This window comes from Podarcis filfolensis, assembly GCF_964270895.1.
Source record: "Podarcis filfolensis genome assembly, chromosome: 3".
NCBI classification, from domain to species: Eukaryota; Metazoa; Chordata; class Lepidosauria; order Squamata; family Lacertidae; genus Podarcis; species Podarcis filfolensis.
This window is the reverse complement of record NC_139606.1, coordinates 74,234,304-74,258,494: the sequence shown is the minus strand read 5'-3', so window position 1 is coordinate 74,258,494 and position 24,191 is coordinate 74,234,304. Positions and strand designations below refer to the sequence as shown.

Sequence of the window (24,191 nt, the reverse complement as noted above, 5' to 3'; positions counted from 1 at the left end):
CCTTTGTCCTGCAAACCTTCATTCAATCCGGATTATTTGGGCTACAATCCTATACACACCCCTGAATTCAAGGGGACTGACTTAACAGGGCCTCTAGGGAAGGCACTGCCACCCTATGATGCAGTTATGTAATTATATGCTCTGGATCTATAGGTTTTCATCTTAAAGAATGTCTATTGCTTTGCTTTTTTCAGAATAGGTAAATTAACCCTGATGAGGGGTGGGGTACTTCCTGTCCATTCTGCTGTGCCGAGTGATTTCTGCTCCCAGAAATCTGCCTTGACTGCATCACTGAGGTGACCATTCACCACGGAGAAGTGGGCAGGGGGTTATTCCGCATTTGTGGAGTCGGAATAGGCTCGTGTGACATTTCAGGCGGCTAACGGTTATTCTGTGAACTTCTAAGCCAAAATTAAGCGCCCGATTTTTAACCAGGTGGAGGGGGAGCCCACCTCTGCTAACATGGGGCATTGTGTGGGGCCTCGGGACTCTCGGTGGCTTTTTCTTACCACAGAAGCACGAGGCTGCCCCTCTGAATTGGCATCCTAGGCGTCTCCTCACCCCACCTTTGAGACAGGTGAGGTGGGGCGACGTCCCGGGGGCTGACCTAGAGCTTCCTCCACCGCCAGATCGGGTACCCACCACCAGGCGCGTCCCGCCCCTCCCAGCCACACCCGAACCCAAGTGCAAAGGCGTGGCAAGACCTCGCCTGCCCGTCTAAGGCGCAACTGTGATGCATCTGGTGGCAGCAGCCTGGCATTTCCATCATTCAGTCTGCGCACCACTTATATTATTAGCATAGCCTATGGGTTGGTAGGAGGGAAGCAAATGCAGGCATGCAAAGCAAATGCATGCAAAGCAAATAACAGAATCGTAGAGCTGGAAGGGACTCTGAGGATCATCTAGTCCAACCCCCTGCGATGCAGGAATCATATACTCAGCTACTGAGCTAAGACGCTTCCCAATAATAGTAATCATAATAATTTTTTATTTGTACCCCGCCCATCTGGCTGGGCCTCCCCAGCCACTCTGGGCAGCCTCCAACAAAGATTTAAAATACATTAAAATGTCACACATTAAAAACTTCCCAATACGTGCTCTCTCTCTCTGGTAAGTTGTTTTGATTTCAGTGAGGTTTTCTTGTCCCCCGCACCACAATTTGAAGATGCCAAACAAGGGGAGAGGTTATTTATTTATTGCATTAAATCCTACCATTCCTCCTGTGAGCTTCAACACATATCTTCCGCACCTCAGTCTCATCCTTACAGCAACTTTGTGGGGGATGTCAGGCTGAGAGAGAACAACTAGCTCAGGGTCGCCCAATTAGTTTCACGGAGCAATAGGGATTTGAACCTGCATCTCCCTGGTGCTCACCTGACTAGGTCACCTGACTGTCGCTGCTGCTGCTGCAGAGAATCGACTAGCGTTATAATGAACCCCGATGCTGAGAGGGGAACGGGCAAGGATCCCCCTCACTCAGGTGACGTCGGCCTTTACCCTGAGTTTGCAACCCTGAGATCTGGACCTGTTCTGGTTCCACAAGGTATCCTTTTGGTCTGCATCCCTTCTCCCCCGTCAGGAGGGGGGGGCGGGATCCAGAACGGCTCGTTTCGTGCCTTTTTTACTCAAGCGGCACCGAGGGGAGACTGGCAGGTGACACTGAGCCACGACAGACATCACATCGCGCAGACAAACGTCTCGCTTGACGCGCGTTCCAGTGGAGCCAGACAGTGCAGGCATTCGGCAACCAAATTGCGCACATGTACGAACTGGCCCCTTGACTATCGGATCGCTGGCCGGAGCCAGCCAGCTCGAGGGATTCACTGCCACAAGATGCGAAGGTGGTGGTCTCTAGCACCGACGTCCTGGAAACGGGGCGAGGCATTTGTGGGGGAGGGAAGGGCGCGACGGGGACCCTTGGTCTGCTCCAGCAGCCAGCAGGCCTGGGCTTCCATCGGAAGCCTTTTCTTCCCACCGGAGTCCCCCAAGCTGCTTAGGGTCCTGCCCTGGCGGAAGTTGCGAGGACCCACGGGGTTCTGCCCTCGGACCGCAATCTCTTTCGAGATCCTCCCGAGCCAAAACGAAAGTTTCCCTAAGAAAAGGAAAAGCAGAGAAGCTTCTTCGAGTGCAGGGAGCCGCAGCTTCCCACCCACGCATCCCACCCCCCTCCCACACACTTTATAATCCCTTTTTTTTTTTTTTTTTTTTTGCAGGGACAAATTCTCCTTGTCTCCCGCTAATGTCTCCTCCGCTGGCTAATGAGCTCGGCGTTGTACAGTAAATTTGCTGAGGAATCAAAAAGTATTTAAAAAGGGGTTGCGGCGCGGCCTTAATGAGGAAGGTAAGGATTTATGGCCTTTTCTGCTGCCGTCTTCCCAAGCGCCGCAAATAAAAACGACGGGGTGGGGGGGGAATGAAGGATAAAGTCCATTCAACATACTTCTAACTTAAGCTGCCTTTGCTGGGTGGGGGGTGGGAGAGAGAGAGAGAGAGAGAAATCCTCCTCCGGGACTGGAAGTGTGAGAGAGGGGAGTATAGAGACACGCAGGAACTGGGAGTGAAAAAACGCCATTTGGTTCGGAGCAGATGGCTGGCTAGGGGGTTGATCGCGTCTAAAGGCGTGTCATCCCCCTTCAGCTCGAATCCCTGAGGGCTCCCCTTGTCTTCAAAATCAATGAAAATTAAAGCGCAGAGAAAGGATGAATGGTTAGACCTCGAGTCCCTCCTTTGTTCGGCCCAGCTACTGGTGGGCAGGAGTTAAACTACAACAGCCTCCTATAGAAACACTTAAGTTAAACAGTCTCCCCGTTAGCACAGCAGCATCTGAAAGAGAAGGGGGGGGGGAGGACACACAAGCAAGGAATGGGGGGGGAGAGAGAGGAGGAGGAGGGAAGAGTCAAGAAAAGGAACTTTCTGCTTGATTTCCCCGATACAGAATCGCGTGGCATAAATTAAGTTGGAAGAGAATAAGCGCTTTGGGCAGGATTCTGACGGATTTTACGACGCCTTTCAGTTCCGCTTTGCGGGCCTAATCGAGAAATCTGCGCCGCGTCAGTTTAACAAATCCTTGAGAGCGAAGGGAGGGTGGTTAAAAAGATTCGGAGAGACTTTGGGGGTTCTTTGGGGAAGGGTGGGGGAATCCAGGGGAAAGGGAAGGGTTTCAGCCCCTGCGCGTGTTTAACTTTTGATTCCCACTCCTTCCAAAACAGGAATGTAAATGAGCGAAATCCACCCCCCTCCCCACTCGCCTTTCCAAGCTGAATCTACAGTGGATCCTAAATCTGCAAATCCAGCAAAGGGAGAATTCCATCACCCGCTCCTTCTCTCCCTCCTCCCTCCCTCACAATGTTGGCAAATGCCTTAGAAAAAACTATGGGGAGCTTCTCTTGCGCAAGACGTGAATGGGAATGAGGCTTGAGAAGTCTTTAAAAAAATAGATTGCACTCCAGCCTGACTGATAGTTGGCAAGAGAATGCATTGGTTACACAGCTCAAGCTGGCGGTGATATATACACATACACATTGCACTTCATCTCATTTGTGGTTCCCAAAGAAAGTGCAGTACAGAGGAATGGGGGAAGGCAGGGCATTATGGAACAGCATCTTACTGTCCTATTGTCCACACCTGTCCATTCCTCTTGGTTGCTGTCCCAAGAGATAACTGCTGCAATGACTTCTGGAAATCTATAAGCTTCCTGGAAGCAAAAAGCTACAGCATCATTACTGCAATTTTCTTCCAGTTTGTGGGACTGGGCCAAAGGAGAGAGGAGCTCTCGCATGCGCAAACCAACCAGATCCAGAATAAACAGTATAAAACCATAATGTGTGTGATGACTATGCATCTGGAGAAAGATGCATCTAAACGTCACTCTGGATTTAAATGGGAGCATGCAGGTTTTTCAACCAATTGTTTCAAAATGATATGTTGTCATCATCTCCCTCCTCCCCTTAAACTGCCCAGGTGTGCTAGTTCTAAACAGGTCATGGTGAAACAAAATCCACTGCAGTCAGTGAGATTGTTTCCACTAGTGTACTTAAGAATACATACACTGCAAAAATAAAATAAAAAGCCTTGTGTGTCTCCGTAGCTGAGAATTTGCTGCCTGTGTCTGTGAAAACTCACACACGCCTTGTGTGACTCGTTCAATTATTTACTGCATTCAGGTTTCGTGCTCCAGCAGCTGTGCTTATGCTTCACACTAGTATTCCCTTTCATGTTAGTTCTCCGTTGGTTAGCTTGTCTTGTCTTGCGGGATACCTCAGCACCACCAGGTTCAAATTCCTGCTGAAATATAAAGATGGCCGAATAGCCTTGAGTCTGTTACGAGCTCAGTCTAACAAAGCGAGATGAGCGCCGCAACCCCAGAGTCTGGCGGTCCCTTTATCTTTAACCTACCTCTTAAGGTTGTTGGGAAGGGGAAAGGAATCCCACCTATGTCAACCTTAAGTCCCTTGGGAAAAGAGTGGGATAGAAATGTATTTGCTCACCAACCTCTCCGTCAACTTAAATCTCCAACAAAACACACAATCCCCTTCTTGCCTGCCTTTGTGTCAGTGTCCAATGTCAGCTTTGGATCGCTCTTCTTTTCCTGAAGCATATGAGGCAACCAGAATCCCAAGAGAAAGATGGAGAAAATACACTTAAAGTATCTTAGCAAGGGGGACACTTATCCACTCACAGCTAGAACAATAATCAATGGCTTAAAATTCCAAGGAGATCAGCTGAATTGAACCTTAGGAAAAACCTGCCTAGGAAGAAGGAAGGAAGAATCTCTTGGAAGCTTGGAAGGGTATGAAAGGTGAAATCTGTCTCTGAGTTATCTCCCTCAATGACTTCTTGTGAATTTCCAGAAGGTATCTCTTGGAATGCTGCACTGGACGGCTGTTGTAGCAAGACAACATTGGCTGTAGCTCAGCTTCTGCTCTGCATACAGAAGGTCCCAGGTTCACTCACTAGTATCTCCAGGTAGGATCTGGGAGGTCCCCTTTCTGAAACTTGCTGCTAGTCGGTGGAGAAAAGTTCTCCAGCAGGAATTCCTGACATGGCTGACTAAGCATGTTGAGGGTTTAAATAAAGGCAAAGTCAGCATAGAGTAAGAGGTCTCCGCAAAGTTGCCTTATACCAAGTCTGGCCTGGTACCATCTTCTGGCAGGGCTGACAATGACCTTCAAGCAGGCCCATGCCAGCCTGGACACCTGAGACCAAAGCCAGGACCTTCTGCTTGCAAAGGATGTGCTCTGCCACTGAGCCAGGCTGCCTCTCTAATGCGTGAATCAATGCAAGAAAGGACCAAATCTGTTGCTACTTTGCAGGGAAGAACTGTGTGTTTAGGGGCCAATGTCTGTTGCAGAATCAATACTGGCCTACTATATTCAGTTGGAAGTCTCCAGGTTTAATGGCAACGTCAACGGCTTGGAATGACAGACTCATCTTCTTCCATGCACATTCAAATAGTGATTTTCTTTTAATTGACCTTCACCAGCAACTTGAAGAAGTGTTTAGATTGTGTGTGTGTGTGTCCTTTTGTGCCCCCTCCCCCACTTCCCTCCATGGTAAAATAATTTCTAATCAAGACATCTGCTTCAATGAAAGTCACATTTCCCCCTGCAAAAACACGCTTCCAAAGTGGCCATAAAGAAGAATGAGCAAGCCATACCTACAGGGCACTCATTGTGGCCCAATACTCTCCCTTGCCCACCAGCTTAAGCAGCCCCCTGAATAGCTCTGTTGCAATTCAAATGACATTTACACAGACAGTTACACCTTGCATCCCAATGAAGCACACCAGGCTAGCCTTTGCTGTTTGCTTGTTTACAGAGGTGTTTTGTAACAAGGCCCAAACCAAGGAAGGCGAGGAGAGTGGAGTGGGGGGGGGAGTCGCCTTCTCTGTCTCCTCGGGCCCCCTCCCTTTCCTCATCAAGTCGAAATTAGTCACCTTCAAACTTTGTGTGTTCAAATCCTACGCTTCTACCATCAGGAAGCAAGGGAGACTAATAAGACTTGCTCTATCAGCGGCAGCAGCAGCATCCCCCGTGTGTGTGTTAACCAACACAAAAGCTCCAGTGTCTGATGGATGTGTAAAAAATAATAATAAGGTGACGGTTGGCATAAAGTTTTTTTTTTTTTAGGTAGGGAGGGGAAGGAAGGCTGGAAGGGATTTCTTTTAAAATGTGTGCACATTGTTGTAGAGGCAGTAGCGTGCGCCGAGGGGAGCTCTTTCTCTCGTTTGTATTGTGCAAGGAGCAGGTGCTGCCTACATTACCATACAGCTGAGAGCACAAAGGGCCAACTGATGCAGGCCTCACATAATAACAAACTGCCTTAATGACAGCCACGCGAACGACACACACCAAACTCACTTTTTTTTCCTTCAAAAAAATGAAAAACTAAGCTTCAAGGAGGAAAAAGGCAGAGAGACAGAGTGAAAGAGGAATGGCGATCATCTTCATCATCATCATCATCCTAGGGGAAGTGGAGCCGTTCCATGCAGTTCACCAAGAATCCAGGGGAAGGGAGGAGGGGTGTGTGTTTCTTTTTGGGTCTTTAAAAAGCAGGACTGTTTACCCAGCCAAGCTCCCCCCCCCCGCATCTCCCCCGCCTGGAACTTAACACATGGGTCTTTCCCGGATTGTTTGAGCATGAGAGTCTCGGGGGTGTGTGCCGCATAATGATCAGCAAAGGGAGCGCGCAGATTCCGAAGTGCTGTCGATACTTTGGGGAACTTAAACCCATCCAGGAGGTCCTGCCGCGTCCTCGAAATTTATTTCCCGCCTCCCCCACCCCCCGGTTTGCTCCCCCAAGAACACCTCTCACACAGGTAGCCACGTTGAAGGGAACTTTAAAAGAACACACCCCACAACTTTGCTCGCCGCGATTGTCTCGCTTGCTCTCCTCCCTCCTCCAGATGGGGGCATTTATAAACCCTCCAAAATATCACAGTGGCCCCACGTGCCAGGTTCAAGGTATTCGGTTTCGGCCGGGCGTAATGCTGATCTGGTTCCTTCCCTCGGTTGAAGGATATCCTTAGCGGCGGATAGATGTCGTTGCCAAGAATGTACTTTAAAAAACAAAACAAAAACGTGCGTGTTACATTTACACCTTATAAGACGTTCTGGGTCTCGGCTTGTTTTCCTGCGGGAGCCTGAGTTTCTCCTGCGCTTATAACGTTCAGACGTGAGTGGAAGAGGTCGGTCGTGTGTGTCTGGGTGTGACCGTCCCCTGAAAGCAGAAGGGAAAAGTGTGGAGGGGGGGGGAGAGAGAAGGTTGATTCTTGCAGCTTCCAAATTTGCAGGAATGTAAATGACCCCCCCTCACTTTTTTGTGAGAGCCACAGGGGAGGGGAAGAGGCGGAGGGTTGCCCATTTTACAGCTCACTGACCATTTGGCGATCCATTGAGAGGAGGGCTTGGAAAAGTGGTTCCTTTGTGGCCGCTCTCGCCAGATTGGGGGGCTGCTCATTTGCATCTCATTAGCTATGCAGGCGGCCGGCGAGATATAAGGCAGGCAGGCGCCCGACCGCAGGCAGATCCGTAGCGCTACAGAGCAAGCGAGCGAGCAAAAAAAGGGGGGGACAAGAGAGGGGGGGAAAGCCGACAGCCTGCCAGATCCAAGACGAAAGCAAAGATCACCCACACCTAGAACCACAGAGGGGAGACCCGGGAAGCGCGCACACTCTCACGCGGGCGCCGCCAGTCAGCTGCTCTCGAGTAGCTGCTGAAACGAGACAAGCCTCTTTTGCCTTCCTTTTTTCCGGGGGCTTGGATTCCTTCAAGAAAACGAAACAGACTGATCGCAGGTCTCTGCCAGAAAGTGGCGACCAGCAACCCGGGGGATTTGAAGGCGGCTGCTTGACAACCCACTGCAAAGCTTAAACACACGCCCGCCCAAACCACCGCCGCCGCCCCTTTAAAAAAAGAGAGGAAAAAAACCCCCAGACCACCAGCCCAAAGCAAAACCCCTCTTGCCCTCTTCGCCTGAAGCCACCGGGAATTATCTCCTTCTCGTCCCCGGAGGGATTTCCAGATCGTTGATTATTTTAATCTGCTTTGGGGAGCCTTTTCTCCGCCTCTGGGAATTAAGTGGCTCTTCTCTTCCTTTGGTGGGAGAAGAGGAGCGAAGCGCAACGAAGCCGCCCAGAACTGTCGCCGGGAAGAGGAAAAGCCGAGAGGAGGGTAAAAGTTGCGCCTCGAGCCTAATTCATCTTTAAAAACAATCGCCTCCCAAAGAGCTGTCAGTCATCCAAAGGGCGTATCGAAATCCGCATCGACGGGGAAAGAGCTAGAGACTTGAAACTCGCACATCTCCCTTCTAATTCTCCTCCGGCCGGGCTAGGGAGCGAGAGGTTTGTCGGGACCCATCGTCTTGTCAAGACGCCCCGGTTGTTTTGCGGTTGCCTTTTCCCCAAGGGACGGCAAGGAAAGAAGCCCCAATATCTCCCCTCGGGCAACTCACTCCCTCTCAGAATGGGAGGCCAGTCCACGCTGACTCTAGTGGTCTTTTGCGTGCTTCAGTTTCCCTGCCAGGTAAGCATCGGCTGTATATAATGCATGTCTGCGCGCGTGCGGTCGTGTTGACAAACCTCTTGAAACCCGCAAGGCATCGTAGATAGGAAAAGTTGGCGCGTTGCACCTCTCCGGGAAACTTGAAGGGCTGCCGAGGGCGGAGGGTGGTGGCGATCTGTAACCAAGCGTTGCCCTTCTCTCCCCCACCCCATGGGTTCCTGTCGCCCCCTCCCTCGCTTTAGTGGAAAACCGTCTGCACGCACGCGCTCGCGTTCACACATACACGCGCGCGGCACAGAGAGAACGAGAGTTCACCTTGGTGGCTTTGCTGGTGCCCCAGTATTAGCAGAACTCCGGTACTCGGGGCACGCGAACTCCGCTGCGCAGGTGCCCCCTGTCGGAACGTCGCGAGGTACCATCAATGGGGAGCTTCGCCATTGACAATTCGGCGGCTGCGTTCGACGCGGCGGGGGGCCTGGCCATTGTGCTCTGCGGGAGGCGCGTTGCGCGAACGCAGCCGCTGTCCCCCCCCCCCCCCCGCGTCGCCTTGCCGGGAATCAGCGCAGAACTTCCATTGATAAATTTGCTCCGCCCCCCTCTGGGCGCTCGCCTCCCAATCGCCAATTTGCGGCTCCATTTCCGAGGACCAAGAGCTCCCCCCCCCGCGCGTCCCCCCCTAAGTTGCTAATGGTGGCTCCCGCTCCCGCTTCCTCCTGCAGGTCTGGAGCTCCGGCGTGTTCGAGTTGAAGCTGCAGGAGTTCGTCAACAAGAAGGGGCTTCTGGGCAACCGCAACTGCTGCCGGGAGGGTTTCGGCGGCGCCGTGCCCAGGGGCGGCGCGGCGCCTGGGCTGCAGCAGTGCGACTGCAAGACCTTCTTCCGCGTCTGCCTCAAGCACTACCAAGCCAGCGTGTCCCCGGAGCCGCCTTGCACCTACGGCAGCTCCATCACCCCGGTGCTGGGGGCCAACTCCTTCAGCGTGCCCGACAACGCCGCCAGCAGCGACCCCTCCTTCAGCAACCCCATCCGCTTCCCCTTCGGCTTCACCTGGCCGGTAAGTTCACCCGGGTCTCCGTTACGGGTAAAGAACAGGGAGGCTGCGGGGGGGGGGGCAGCGCAAGCTAAGGAAAGGAGCCATCCCTTCCCTCTTTGGTCTCCCTGTTTACAAAACACTTTTAACTACGCCCCCCTAGTGTTGTTTGAACAAATACAGATTAGAATTGACGTTCCCTGTGTGTAAGTGCACTTTCAGGATTCCAGATTAGGGAGCGCATGCTCATGGTCAGATAAGGCTGCTGCAGAAGACTGGGGGGAACTTGCTTTTTAACTAGGCGTTTTAACCTTTCCAGTGCTTGTCAAGACTAGGATGGGGTTAGGGAACTGGGGTGGGACTGTGGATTCAGAAGCAGGGATGGAATCGGGAAGAGAGCTTTGTGTGTGTGTGTTTGTATTTGTAGCCTTTGATGCAACAGCGCAGCTCAAAAGAGTGTCTGCTTCACAAATCCAGGCTTCTCCCCAACTCCCCACGATATGCCCTTGCTCCTTGAGACCTTGCTTATGCTGCTGCCAAGCTAATGGCTGATTGCCGCTGCCAAGGTTGCTAGATGCTTTTTAATACAAAGCGACCTCCTGACTTCAAGGCTGCACCCTTTTGGTCCAGAATCGGCACATTAGTGTCATAATGTATCTGCAACTCCCTGCTTTCCGAGGAGTGAAGCCAGATTAGTGCTCCAGAGACAGCAGTTCTGACCTCGCAATACTGTTGGCAGGGCCAGCTTGTGTCTCATTAGCGGCATCAGCCAGTCAGCTGCAGGGAGGGTGATAATAGGGGTGGCTGCACATACTTTATTGCGACTCCATTCCCCCTGCCTTTCCATTATGGAAATGGCTATGTCATTGTCATTTCTGCCCGGAATTCCCAAAGGCTTCATCTACCCCGCTATCTTCTCCTCCAGCCCATTACCTCTCAGGCAGTGTGCAGAGAAAAAGTGTGAAGGCTGACAGTGATGCCCCTTCTCCCGCTCCCTCCCCCACTTTCCCCTCTCTGCTCCTTTTTAACACCACATCCTGTGCGGAGCAGGCTGAAAAAACAGGCCAGGAAGCAACTTTTCAAAAAGCTCTGCCATTTCCTTGAGGAAAGTGAAAACAGGCTGGAGTCAGGGGATCAGAGAGTCACGCTGGCTGGGCACACATATTCCTGCCCCTCCTGTGACCATATTATTTCTGCTGACTGTAGACGTTTGCTCTCATTGTTTTCTCTGTGTTCTTTAAAAATCTTATTTTCCAGGGCACTTTCTCTCTCATCATTGAAGCGCTGCACACAGACTCCCCTGATGATCTCAACACAGGTAAATGGCTTTTTCCAAGTTCCACTCAGGACTGTTGCTTTATGGGTCCATGATATGCCTGCTTTTCCAGTTAGTGAACTTTTCCAGTCCCAATAGCAGCCACTTACTTCTAAGGAAGTCTCATTGGAGTCAGTGGGACAATTCCACCTGGATCAGTGGCAACCTATAGCTTTCCCATACCTGCTTTAAAAAGTCTCACCCCTCCCTGAACTACTCTAAATTTCCATTGCAATCTTAAGCTTTCAATTTATTTAACTGCATTCCTGTTCTCTCTCTCTCTCTCTGCTCCCGCACCCCCTGCCTTCTGTTTTGCAGAGAATCCAGAACGCCTCATTAGCCGCCTGGCTACGCAGAGACATTTGACTGTTGGCGAAGAATGGTCCCAGGACCTGCACAGCAGTGGCCGCACTGACCTCAAGTATTCCTACCGTTTTGTGTGTGATGAGCACTACTACGGAGAGGGCTGTTCTGTCTTCTGCCGCCCCAGGGATGATGCCTTTGGCCACTTCACTTGTGGAGAGCGTGGGGAGAAGGTCTGCAATCCTGGCTGGAAGGGGCAGTACTGCACTGACCGTGAGTGTCCTCAAGGAAATCCTCATTTGTCTTTCTAAAGTGCTTTGGTGCCACCAATTCTCTCTCTCTTCCTCGCTCGTGCATTGGTGCAAACATGTCCCATTCAGAAACGAGTGTGCTTGCTAGGGAGAATTTTAAAAAGCCACATACCAACAATGATATAATGAAATCCTGAATCTGTAGTCCTTAAGGAATAAGGATATAATATAATATATTAGAATTACAAAAAAAAAATGCTTTGTACACCAAACAGCAAATAATATTGGACACAGTTCTTTTGGGTGGCAATAGATGGATGAGCTCCTAGAGAAAGAAGAAGGTGCAAAGCATTAGGAGACTTCCTGTCAGCAAAGTTATGGACATGATGCAGCCAACACTTTGGATTTTCCATGACTTTTATTAGGAGAGTAAAACAGGTGCTTGGCTGTCCCACTGAAATCAGTGGAATTTGAAAGTGCTTGACACTGGCTGGATTGGATCCTTAGAAATTGCCACGAAAATCCAAAGGTGCAGAATTCAGGAACCTGACCTAAAATAAACACCACCTTCAGGGCAAATCAGCAAAATAATTATGGGAGCTATATAGAAGGTTTGGACAAATATTTAGAGCATTTTATTCCCACCCCACGGCTAGCAGATACAGAATTCCTAACTCCACCTTAACGGTAGGTGAACAGTGGCAACCAATGGGTCTGACTAACATAGTATTATGTTACCAGTTGGGCTAATAACATTATAGTACACATTAAAACATACACATTTCTATAAAATTCCTGCAGCCTGTCTTATCTATTGACTGTGAGCATCAAAACAACTGCATGTAGCTGAATTGGCAATTTTGCAGCAAGTGCTTTTCTGAACAAATACACCAATAAATGTGACATGCTGCCTTTTCCTATTGTAGGGTATTAGACTTACTATTAATTTACAGAATTTATGGCAGTGCCTGCAACACATTCTCGACTTTTAGTTCTTTTTCTTTCTTTAAACATTTTCCAAATTTCCAAAAAGAGCATCCACTAACGTAAACAGTAAACACATTCTATACATACAGTAGATTAGGCTGCAGTCCCAAACACATTTGCCAGAGAGTAAAGGACCATTGAACACAGAGACACTTACTTCTGAGTAAATATGCATAGAATTGCTTGTAATGCACATTAAAATGCATACAGCTTCACCAAGTTCTTGCCCTGTGTGACATAACATGATTGTTAATCAATAGTGTCAAGTCTAATATAGCTAATCTCCTCTTAGATATTTAGCATGCACATTGCATAGCAAACCTATGAACCAAATGTAGTCAAATAGTTTAATCACTATTTAGCAGCTCAATCAGTTTTTTCCCTTTTTTCAGCCACAACTTCTTGTTTTATTAGCAGAGGGAGGACTTTCCCTATTATTGCATAAGAGATAAGGCTCATGGTTGCATTAAGTGCTAGAGTCAGTATGTTAAATGTGCATTGACATTTCCAACTCAGAATGCCAACATTCTCTAAAAGGGGTGGGGAACCGCTGCCCCCCCAGCTTCAAACCAGAGGTCCTCAAACACCTGGAGGGTCCAAGGTTAGCCCCCACCACCCTGCACTCTGATATATCACCCTCTGCCACCCAAGTTCCTCTGGGAGGAAGGGCAGATAGATAGATAGATAGATAGATAGATAGATAGATGTACACAAAACAAAGATGAAAATCAAGGACACACATTGAAACATTCCTAAAAGTCATTCTGCTGATTGACAGCTGAATTTCTGCGCTTGGCACTTTAAAGTTGTTAAAGACTATCCCCCTCTTCCAAAGATCAGGCCAGCATAATTGTGGGAGGAGTAAAGAACAAACACACACAGAGAAAAATTCAAGGGAAGTGTTGAAGTTGGTTGACTTGAAGGTGCCAGAAAATGCAACCCCCACACTAAAGTCAGTGAGCATTCTTTCCTTGACTTCAGTGACATCTGAATTGCATCCCATATGGTTGTTTTTTAAAGGTCTTATTTAGTTTTTGAGTTCTTAGTTTCAGTTCTGGTAATGTCATTGATAGCAGCAATGATAGTGGAGGGAACATGGGTGTCCATGGGACCTTTTATTTGGGGGGGGTGTATTTTCCTGGGGTGGAGCACTAAAAGGCAGTGGGCAGGCTAAGTGCTCATCAAAAATGAGAAGTGTCTGCACATATTGTCTCCTTTCTTGAGATCTACAAATGTTATAACCGTTCTTTTAAATTTAAAAAAGGTGGGAATTGGGGGATTATAGTTCATTGGTGGTAGGAGGACTGTTCTCCCCTTGCCCTTCCATGGACCCCTACAGGAGTTTGGAGGCATGTGGCTACATTTTATAGCCTGGCAAGAGAAATTTGAATGTCCTTGTCCAAACCTAGTGAGCCAGGGTTGGCAATAACACCAACAAATGGCCTGGAGCTGTACCAAAACATCAACAAACCAGGATCTGAAAGTTGAACCCCACAAGCTCCACATGTTCCAATGGGTTTGGCACTCCACCATGCCACCTGAGAGAACTTCCAAAAGCAGATTGTGATATGGTATGGCTGTGTGCTATTCCAAAGAAAACAAAAGCTTACAAAGGCCACTGGGCATGCCCCAAGCCCTTGGGTGTGTCTAAAGTAGTATGTTGGATCCTTGCCATTGTGATAAGATGTGTCCAATGTAATTGCCGCTGTTTGTATGTGTGTGCTTTTTTTTAAAAAAAGAAAACACTGTTGAATGGATTGACACTGCCCAGGCTCAGTATCTGTGCAGAGAGGGTGGGCAGAATTCTGAGCCAATGCAGCAAACAGAGGGCTTGTGTTTCCCATCATAGCACTTAGTCTTCTTGCCTCCTCCTTTCGCATTAGACGTGGAGGAGCGCAGAATAAAATGGCTTTAGGAAAATATTCCCTTTGACTCCTTAGTTGACGTTGCCTTCTGAAGCCCCTTTGTATTACTGGTGTAGACTGACTGTGTCTCCGTCCTTCTTTTTCTTTTTAATAAGCTGAGTTTGAGGAGCGAGTTAGAATACATGCCACCTTTTTTTTTGACCAATGGGGGTGATGTCACCCTAGAAGCAGAGGAAATAAATAAACAGACTGCAGGCTTTCCTCATAGGCCTGCTTGCCCTCCCCACCCCCACTCCCGCTGCCCATTCAGTTCACTTTTTTTGAGACAATCTGATTATCGGCCCAGCTTTTCCTCGTCTTCTGTTTCTCCTTCTTGGGGGCTCGTCATTGTCTCTGGCTTGCTTTGTTGAATTAAAACTTGCAGTGCCTGCTTAATGAGTTCCATAACCAGGCAAAGTAATGAGCAGAAGTCTTCCCTCCTGCTGGCCTGCTTACTTCTTTGCCATTGCTGCGTGTGTGTGTGTGTGTGTGTGTGTGTGTGTGTGTGTGCTCCCTAGGCCTCTTCACTCCCGCCTTCCTTTCTGGGTGTGTGAAAGAACTTTGGACTTATTTATTTGAATAAGAAGAAAAATCACTGCGCGTGCCATAGATTAGATCTGGGCAGGGATAGGCTGTTTGGGAAGCATATCTTGGCCCTGATTGGCCGCAGGAGGTTGGGGGTATTGTTGCAGTGGGGCAGCTGCTGGGAGAGAATAGACAATAGAGCAGCTGTCCTGGCTGGCACCCTGCACACCAGCTGTCCACCCTTATCTGCTCTCTCTCTCACTCACTCACACACATACACACACACACACACTCTGAGGACAGCAAGAGGAGGAGCTGTGTGCATAGACTGGCGGGGTGGGGGTTGGAGGGAGAGGACTTCTGACCCTTGCCGGGAAGAAAAGGCGGATGGGAGCAATTGTGAGGTCTCTTTTGTCCATGGGCAACTGTATTAAGGGGAATGTTCATCCCTGGTGATAAGTAAAGGACCCAGTTATTAAGCAAGATCAATACGCCAGAGTTGAATTCAGCTGCTGTTACCAACTCAGCCCTAGTGAAAGGAGTTTGACTCACTCCTCCCCCCCCCCCAAGGCTTATCTGTACATTTCTGCTCCTTTGTGTTTTTCAGCAATTTGCTTGCCTGGATGTGATGAGCAGCATGGATTTTGCGACAAGCCTGGGGAATGCAAGTAAGTTTTCGGAGCTCTTCTTCCTCTGCCCCTCCCACCCCAGCCCTGCTGCCTGCAGATTCAATCTGAGAATCCCAAATAGATGACATGAAATGCCTTAGAAGTTTTGCCCGATGGTTGGGTGAGACGTCCCAATAATATGAAGTCAAAGTATTAATCCAGAAATTGAAACATTCCCCCCCCCCCCAAAGTCTCGGCTTACATCTCTGTCTTGTTCAGCTTTCACTAGGAAATGAAGTGTTCGGATGAGGCTCACTTCCTAGCAGGAGTGCATAGGATTTCAGCCATAACGAGTTCAAATTCGATGACCTTATGAAGCCCTGGCAAAAATTACAATCGCTTAAATGATAGCTGCAATAATGAGGCAGTGGAGTGTTGCAATTCCAGTAACCAAATCTAGTGGAGAGCTGGCGTAGAATAGGAGATTGAGTGTCGTATTTAGGAAAAGACCTGGGTCTAAATTTCTTCTAAATTATAAAAATAGTTGGCCTTAGGAGATCTCTCAGGATACAGGGTTGGTGGGATCAAATGGGATCATCCCATGTATACTGCGCAGAACGTCTTGGAGGAAGGGCGGAAGTGTGATCAATAATAAACCAAGGCTTATAATAAATCTTAAGCGCTTAAGCTCCGAAATGAGTTCCATTCAAATCAAAGAGCTTGAATGGAATGGAAAATTCTGTATTCAGGCTGCGAAAGAAGCATCTATTAATAGTTTAGGAATATGTCTTCCTTGATTGTTAAGGAAGTTTTTTCCCTTGGGGTTTTCTGTTTCTGTTTTTAGCTTCAATGGGTTTGCAGTTTGTGGTAGGATTTCCTGTACTGATAGTCTGGTGTTTTTGATTTTTTTAAAATAGATGCCGAGTTGGTTGGCAAGGGCGCTACTGTGATGAGTGCATCCGGTACCCAGGTTGCCTTCATGGTACCTGTCAACAGCCGTGGCAGTGCAACTGTCAGGAAGGCTGGGGCGGTCTCTTTTGTAACCAGGGTAAGTTCTTGACCTTTCATAGTAACATGACTTGACCCTCCTTGAACTAAGACTGCAATCCTATGCATGCTTACCTGGGAATAACTTACAGTGGAGTTGCTTCCGGAAGCTGCGTAATGTCCTTGCGAAACCGTGTGTGTCCTTACAGACCATGCCTCTTGTTTTAATCTTCTGTAGATCTCAATTACTGTACACACCACAAGCCTTGCAAGAATGGTGCCACTTGTACTAACACTGGCCAAGGGAGCTACACCTGTTCTTGCCGTCCTGGCTACACTGGAGCCAACTGTGAGATTGAAATCAATGAATGTGATGCCAATCCTTGCAAGAATGGAGGGAGCTGTACTGTAAGTTTCTAAAATGTTGTTATTATTATTATTATTATTATTATTATTTTATTTTAAAAAGTAGTTTTAAGAGACGCTTACGGTAATCTCAGTATGCAGTACAGGCTTCTAAACACCACACTCTTCTTTGCAACAGGATCTTGAGAACAGCTATTCTTGTACCTGTCCACCTGGCTTCTATGGTAAAAACTGTGAGTTGGGAGCAATGACTTGTGCTGATGGTCCGTGCTTCAATGGAGGGCGGTGCACAGACAACCCGGAAGGTGGATACAGCTGCCGTTGCCCAGTGGGTTACTCTGGATTTAACTGTGAAAAGAAAATTGACTATTGCAGCTCCAGTCCTTGTGCTAATGGTAAGCCAAACCAGTCTTTGCCCGATCCGTTCAAGATTAATGAGCATTTTGCCATGACCGTCAATGAAAAGTTGAATGAACTTCCCATTTAAGTTTGTGTAACTCTCAGGGGAAGTGAATGAACTTCCCATTGAGGTTCACTTAAGGCCCCATAATGTGAATTCCCGTTTTAGCAGAGGAAGAGTAAGATCTAATCCAAGTCAAGTAGTGTCACGAGAGGTATATGCAGCTTATGCATGCTTATTCAGAAGGAAGGCCCAAACTGTTCAAGTGGGGCTTACTCTGAAGTGTGCCATGGCCTTGGGTTGGATTGTAAATAGGACCTGCAGCAAAATGGTGCTTTGCTCCCGCCCCCCACCCCCAGCGTATGGTTGTCCACCAGCCTGACTCAGCAAGACTCTTTTGGTGTAACTTCAAAAAGTTGCAGTCTTACGCATGTTTACTTGGGAGTAATTCCTATTGAACTCAGTAACTCTTACTTCTGAGTAGACACACAAAGGATTGTTCTGTGCATCTGTCTTGCCTAGTATAAATGCTGTGTTTCTCAACAGTGTCAGCTTTCCCTTTTCAGTTGAATAAATCGCTCCTCAGCTTGTGGCTGGAAGGTTGCATGTTTTGTTCTCCGAAATGCTCCTTAAACAAGGAAAACCTAGCTTATCAGGAAAGAGAGCCATCTCCTGCCCCCCCCCTTCTCCCTGAGGTGTACAGGCAGGCTTTTAACTTTTAAATATGAGGAAGTATTCATACCCATGAGAACTCTTCTCTTCTGCTCCCCGCGTCTGCCCCAAAGTAGCTTGAAGTAGTGCAGTCTAGGAAATGGCCGCTTGGCTCTCTCTGCTAAATGTCTAAACGGACCCAAAGACTTAGAAGAAATCCCCCTGTCCATGCCTGTTGCTCTTCCCAAATTGTTCCTGTCATATGGTCTTAAGCAATCAGTGCAGAGAGCAGAACCAGTTTGATCTTCTGCTTTTCAGCTGAGGGAACTGGCATCAGACGGGCTGCTTCCTATTCTCTGATGGTTCTTTTTAATTGCACTTTTGGCTTGAGTTTAGTAAGTAAGGTTATACTTATGCTTCAGATTTTGTTGCGGTTCAGTTTTTAAGAAATGACCTGGATCAGCTTGATTCCCTGACTATATGTCCTCCTCTGTGTGTTTAAGAATTGGGTCACCAGATTTGGACATTTGTTTTTCTATATAGAACATACCCCTTTGAAACGCTGGAGCAGTGAAGTACGGCGACCGCAAAACCATTTCATTTATTTGTTTTACAAATCCTTATCTTGCCTTTCCGTAGACCCCCAGAGCAGCTCCTAAACAATAAAATCACATAACCAATCAAATACAAAATGTCTACTAGAATCCTAGACACACCTCATCAAGAAGTAGTCATGATAAAATGGTGGGCTGGTGTCTGGTGGGAGCTTTTCCAGCCTTGGGACCACATTCCCTTGGGGTCAACTTCCAGGGCCCTCCTACCAGTAATGGAAGTGGCTCAAGCGGGTGTGGCCAGACACATACCACTCTCCATCCTCCACCCAGGCAAGCAAAAGGTGTTATCACACTTCCAGGACACATTCCAGCCAGGTAAAACCATAAGAGAAAGATGCGGAGCAGGACCAGGGAGGCTGCAGCCTAGAGGACATGGCCTGGGTAGAGTCCCCAGGGCTGTAAAGTGAGGCCCAGAGAGCTGCATATAACCCCTAGGCCTGAGGTTTCCCCACCCCATTGTTAATGATTCAAAACTGTTTCTAGTAAGAACCATAAAACTGCCTGATAACAGAGTACACCTTAAAGGCCCGTGGATCTTTTTTTCTTTCTTTTTTTTACAAGTTATTTTTACAAGTTCCTTTTAAAGCCTCAGTTCTGATGGATCTCAGTGGGCAATATGTTTCATCATGCCTTGAAGGCAGCCTGCCAACTACGTGTGTCAGAGTGAGGCTGCAATCCTGTAGCTGAAAGTAAGCCCTGTAATAAGACATTTGATTGTACTGGGCTTCCCCTGCGTTTTCTACCGCTACAAAGGCTCATCTCTTTGGGCTATGTTTCCCTTGCTTTCCTGCACAATGAAGCAGTATGCTGTGAGGCTGTGAATACTGCATAACTTCAGGGATTATCCATACTTTCTCTTGCATTTTGATCATATTGTGTACCATTTAATTCCAATGGGACTGGAAGTTTTTCTCATTGTGCCATGGCTGTGCCTCTTGAAAATCCAATCTTACCCAGCGAATTGGATCTTGCAGTGTGCATGGAAAAACCAGAGAGATTTTGCTTAAACTGAGTTTCATTTCAGTGGAGAAGATCGGATTTTGACATCCTCGGAGCAATGTGAAAGGCTCTTGTGCCCAGGGAAATTAATCGGTACACAATACGATCCAAATGCAGATCTGGCAAAAGTGTGGATGAGCCGTTGGTCTGACAGGGCTGTTTAAAGGATGCTGTTGACTGGGAACTGAAAAGATGCGTTGTCTAATGGATAAGAGGCTTGTCTTTGGCCCTGTGAGATCTGGAGTCAGGACCCCACTTGGCCATGAAGCTTGGGTCACTGTTTCTCAGCCAGATCTACCTCGTAGGATTGTTGCTAGAATAAAATAGAAAAATCTCACATGCTCTTTGGCGAAAAGGCAGTTTTGCAGATGCAATAAATGGTCTCTCCTGGGCTATATACTGATCTCATTTGTCTTCTCTGATGTTTTGCAGGAGCCCAGTGTGCTGATCTGGGGAATTCCTACATATGCCAATGTCCGGCTGGCTTCACCGGAAGACACTGCGACGATAATGTGGACGATTGTGCTTCCTTTCCTTGCTTGAATGGCGGGACCTGTCAAGATGGGGTTAATGATTATTCTTGCACCTGCCCTCCGGGCTACAGCGGGAAGAACTGCAGCACTCCCGTCAGCAAGTGCGAACACAGCCCTTGCCACAACGGGGCTACTTGCCACGAGAGGAACAACCGCTACGTGTGCGAGTGCGCTCGTGGTTATGGGGGTCTGAACTGCCAGTTTTTGCTCCCTGAACAGCCTCCGGGGGCAGTGACGGTTGACATCACCGAGAAGTACACCGAGGGGCAGAGTTCGCAGTTCCCTTGGATTGCAGTATGCGCCGGGATTATCCTGGTCCTGATGTTGCTGCTGGGCTGCGCCACTGTGGTTGTCTGCTTCCGGCTCAAAATGCAGAAGAGGCAACAGCAGCCCGACCCGTGCAGAAGCGAGACGGAGACCATGAACAACCTGGCCAATTGCCAGCGAGAGAAGGACATTTCCATCAGCGTCATTGGCGCCACCCAGATTAAGAACACCAACAAGAAAGTGGACTTCCACAGCGATAACGCGGACAAAAACGGCTACAAAGCCCGGTACCCGTCAGTGGATTACAATTTGGTGCATGAACTCAAGAACGAGGACTCTGTTAAAGAGGAACACAGCAAATGTGAAGCTAAGTGTGACACATACGACTCCGAGGCAGAGGAGAAAGGCGCAGTACAACTAAAGAGGTAGGTTAAGGAGGGTGGCAGGGGGTAGGTCAGCATGCCCCTTGTGAAGTGCAGGCAGCATATTCGAGCTGGTCACCAAAGCTTCCGTCTCATCCTTGTCTCCTGTTTTCTTTTTGGCTTGTAGTGAACTGTCTGAAAGGAAACGGCCAGAATCGGTATACTCCACTTCGAAAGACACAAAGTACCAGTCGGTGTATGTCATATCAGAAGAGAAAGATGAATGCATCATAGCAACGGAGGTTGGTACATTCTCTAATGCGCTCGAAAGGCAAACTTTCCCATCCAACTTCCCAGCTAACTAGAGTCAGCCAGCAAATTCCATCCGCTTACCAATGCTGTGCTAGCTTAGACTAGCTGAAATTGGATCTGGCTCTGCGTTGTTGTTCTTAATTGAATCCTGCAATCTATTGCTCTTCTTGATGCAACCCAGTTCTTCAAGCTGTTCTTTGCAACTGGGGACTTGAAGAGGAATTAATTGGTTTAGTACATTGGAGTAGTCCGGTGGAAAGTAAGTAGGGCAATTCCAGAGTAGATGCCTATAAAGCTATGCTCAGTGGTACACAACATGGTTTGCATGTAGAAGATCCCAGGTTCAGCCCCCAAAATCTCCAGGTAGGGCTGGTAAGCCTGTTATTGTGTAGACATGGGTGGACTAACGGCAGCTTTCTGTGTTCTAAGGAAACTGCCCCATAGGTTGTATATGTATCCATTGCTATCAAAAAGCCTCCTACCGATTCCAGTGCATTGCCTCAGTTACTAGGTGAGGTACTTTAGTAGTACGAAATCACAAATGTGTTCTTAAAGAGAAAGGCATCCAGTGGGCTGTGATTCAAGGGGAGGCCCTACAAGGCATCTGCTTATGAGGATGTATAAGATTGTATGCAAATTGTTGTTCCCAGTCTTCCTTCTTGCCTGATAGCCTTGCAAATAATTCCACTTAAGTGCGTAGTCTACACAAATACCACTTGTACTTATTGCAGGCATGAAGGGAAGAACCAACTTCCATAAAATTAATTGTCTGGAAGAGATGCTTGCTTCCTGCAGGTGACCAGACAAGCGCCTGTTTTCTATATCTGGCATAGTACTGGGAGGTCTTGTGTCTGATCTTTTGTACCTTCATCAATTCACTCTTGCTTTCTCTCCCTCCCTCCAACTTTACGCAGGTGTAAAGGAAAGACGATATGGCAAGATTGTTGTTTTGGAACAATTTTCAAAGGTGATATGCCCCAATGAATGCTGCTGAACAAGAAAGGGAGAGAGATTCCTTCACTGACTGCTGCTGAGAAACTAAATTCAGGCTGAGCTGGTTCTCTACTGAAGTTAGCAAAAGTGACTGCAAATAATACATGGTGGACACTAGGCCAGGGTCTGTGTTCAAAGATACCTGTTGCACTGCCTTTTATGACTATTTATCATTGCACTATGGTCAGTTGCTTTTTTTTCTATATATATTTAAATGAACGGACTTAATTCCTACATAAGAAGCATGCACTGCCTGAAGTGTATATTTTGGATTCTTATGAGCCAGTCGTTTCTTGAATTAGAGATACAAACACTGCCTTTATTGTCCTTTTTATACTAAAATGTGTTTTTACTAGGTGGGGGAAAAGTGTGTTATTTTTTTTAAAACTGTAAAAAAATTATTTTCAGGATATTTGTAAAGCTTGAGTATTTTGTGACGTTTCTTTTTTATAATTTAATTTTTTTGGTAAATATGTACAAAGGCACTTCGGGTCTATGTGACTATATTTTTTGTATATAATGTATTTATGGAATATTGTGCAAAATGTTATTTGAGGTTTTTTTTACTGTTTTTTTTTTTTTTGGTTAATGAAGAAATTCATTTTTAAACTATTTTTCCAAAATAAATATTATTAATGATATCCAAAGTAACATTTGTGGGTTTGGTTTTTTTTAACGTAACATTGTTGGACCAAATTCTATTATTCATCATCGTCATCTGAAGGTAGACGGACAGATAGATGAGTCCATTTCTTGCTCCATATCAGAGTTGCATGGCTTTGGACTCAATGTATGCAGCTCTCAGGTCCTAGCTCAGTGACAGAGCACCTTTCTTGCATGCAGAATGTGCCAGGTTAAATCCCTGGCATCTCCAGGTAGGGTTAGGAGAGACCCTAGAGCAGAACTTTCCAAACTCTGTTGGGACACATTGGTGTGTCAGCTGCAGTGTGTAGTTGTACGAATGCTTGCAGCACTCCTCCCGGGGCTGGAAAGGGTTAGTTTAACCTCTGGTTTGCTAGTAAAACTTGTGGGATGTAGCATCACTGAAGCAGTCAAATACAACATTTCCTGTTTGCCCAGAGTGGACTCCTGTCACATCTGGTCTGGAGCATCCTTCTCCTGTGTGTGACCTGGTAGAGGGGCGTGACCCTGGCGTAGACCCTATAAAAGGGCCAGACACTCAGCCATCTTCCTCTTGATACTTTCTTGATGCCCTTCTCTCCATTTTACCTTTTGCTCTCTGCTGGCTCTCAGCCAGCAGCACACGGCTCATCCCTACAGAGGAGGAAGCCACACTTTGTATCTCTATAAATGTAACTGCAACTATAAACTAAAGCCTGCCTTCAGGAAACTACTGTGAACTGAATGTAACTCATCTTTACGCTTACTTTTAAAGAAGACTGCCATGTTACTATTTTAAGAGGGAAATAAAGGGGAATTTTACCAGGAACAATCCAGACTCGACAAGCCAGACTGGATTGCTTAATTTAAAGGGTTCTAACAAACTGTTAACTTGCTTCCAGCAATGTGCAAAGGAATGTGCTCTGCTACTAGCTCACTAGCATGAGTGAGGAAGGATAATATTTAGTCAATATAGCCTCTCCTACTATCCACAACATTCCCACAAAACTGAATTACTGTGTCACGAAATGATGCATGTCTAAAAAGTGTGTCATCAACATGAAAAGTTTGGAAAGCTCTGCCCTAGAGATCCACTGCCAGTCAGTTTAGATAATGCTGATCAAGATCGACCCAATGGTCTAATGCAGCTTCCTATGTTTTTAAATGTATTTTATTATAAAATATGCTGAGGACCTTATTACAGAATTTGGAGAAGTGCTCACTCCAAAGAATAACAATGTTTTCTGATCCACACATTTAGTCTGGGAGATAGTGATCGGGGCAGTTTGTTATCAGAATTCACAAAGGTTGAATTCCCCACGCATGACTCTTATTGACATGAAAGCAAATTGGTGGAGGGAGATGCATGAAACCCAGCTATGGCAAATACAGGTCTTTAAAGATCAAGGGTAATAGCTCTCGAAAATAGTCCTGGCTGAGACTCTGGATAGCCACTGCCACCCAGCTGGGCTACATGGACATACAGACCAAGTCAATTTAAAGCAATGTCATGCATTTATATTAGATCTTGTAGATCATGAGGTGCCATGGAGCAAAACTGCATGCTCAGCTGGGACTCTCCCACGGTTAGCTGCGGTAAGTGAAAGTTCACTGTTTGAACATGGAGCTTTGTCATTCCATCAGTAGCGATGAAAAAAACTTAT

The 24,191-nt window shown here is 47.4% G+C and overlaps 1 protein-coding gene and 1 long non-coding RNA gene across 2 annotated transcripts; one reads left to right on the top strand and one right to left on the bottom strand.

Moving 5' to 3' along the window:
- Positions 1-4,015: 4,015 nt before the first annotated feature.
- Positions 4,016-7,512, bottom strand: LOC310759251. The gene is made up of 2 exons (XR_014546285.1): positions 7,379-7,512; positions 4,016-7,218 (listed from the first exon to the last, which is right to left on the bottom strand). It is a non-coding gene; the product is annotated as an uncharacterized lncRNA (long non-coding RNA).
- Positions 7,513-7,524: 12 nt separating this feature from the next.
- Positions 7,525-22,553, top strand: DLL1 (delta like canonical Notch ligand 1). Its single transcript, XM_083606196.1, has 11 exons — positions 7,525-8,522; positions 9,221-9,553; positions 10,787-10,847; positions 11,163-11,420; positions 15,422-15,482; positions 16,340-16,470; positions 16,648-16,817; positions 16,954-17,170; positions 19,872-20,664; positions 20,789-20,903; positions 21,828-22,553. The coding sequence occupies exons 1-11, from the start codon at positions 8,463-8,465 to the stop codon at positions 21,831-21,833; spliced, it is 2,205 nt and encodes a 734-aa protein (XP_083462322.1). The 5' UTR covers positions 7,525-8,462; the 3' UTR covers positions 21,834-22,553.
- The last annotated feature ends 1,638 nt before the right edge of the window (positions 22,554-24,191 follow it).

Coding starts and splice junctions, on each gene's coding strand:
- DLL1 (XM_083606196.1), top strand. CDS start 8,463: ATGGGAGGCCAGTCCACGCTGACTCTAGTGGTCTTTTGCGTGCTTCAG. Junction 9,554..10,786: donor CCTTCGGCTTCACCTGGCCG/GTAAGTTCACCC, acceptor CTTATTTTCCAG/GGCACTTTCTCTCTCATCAT. Junction 11,421..15,421: donor GGGGCAGTACTGCACTGACC/GTGAGTGTCCTC, acceptor TGTGTTTTTCAG/CAATTTGCTTGCCTGGATGT.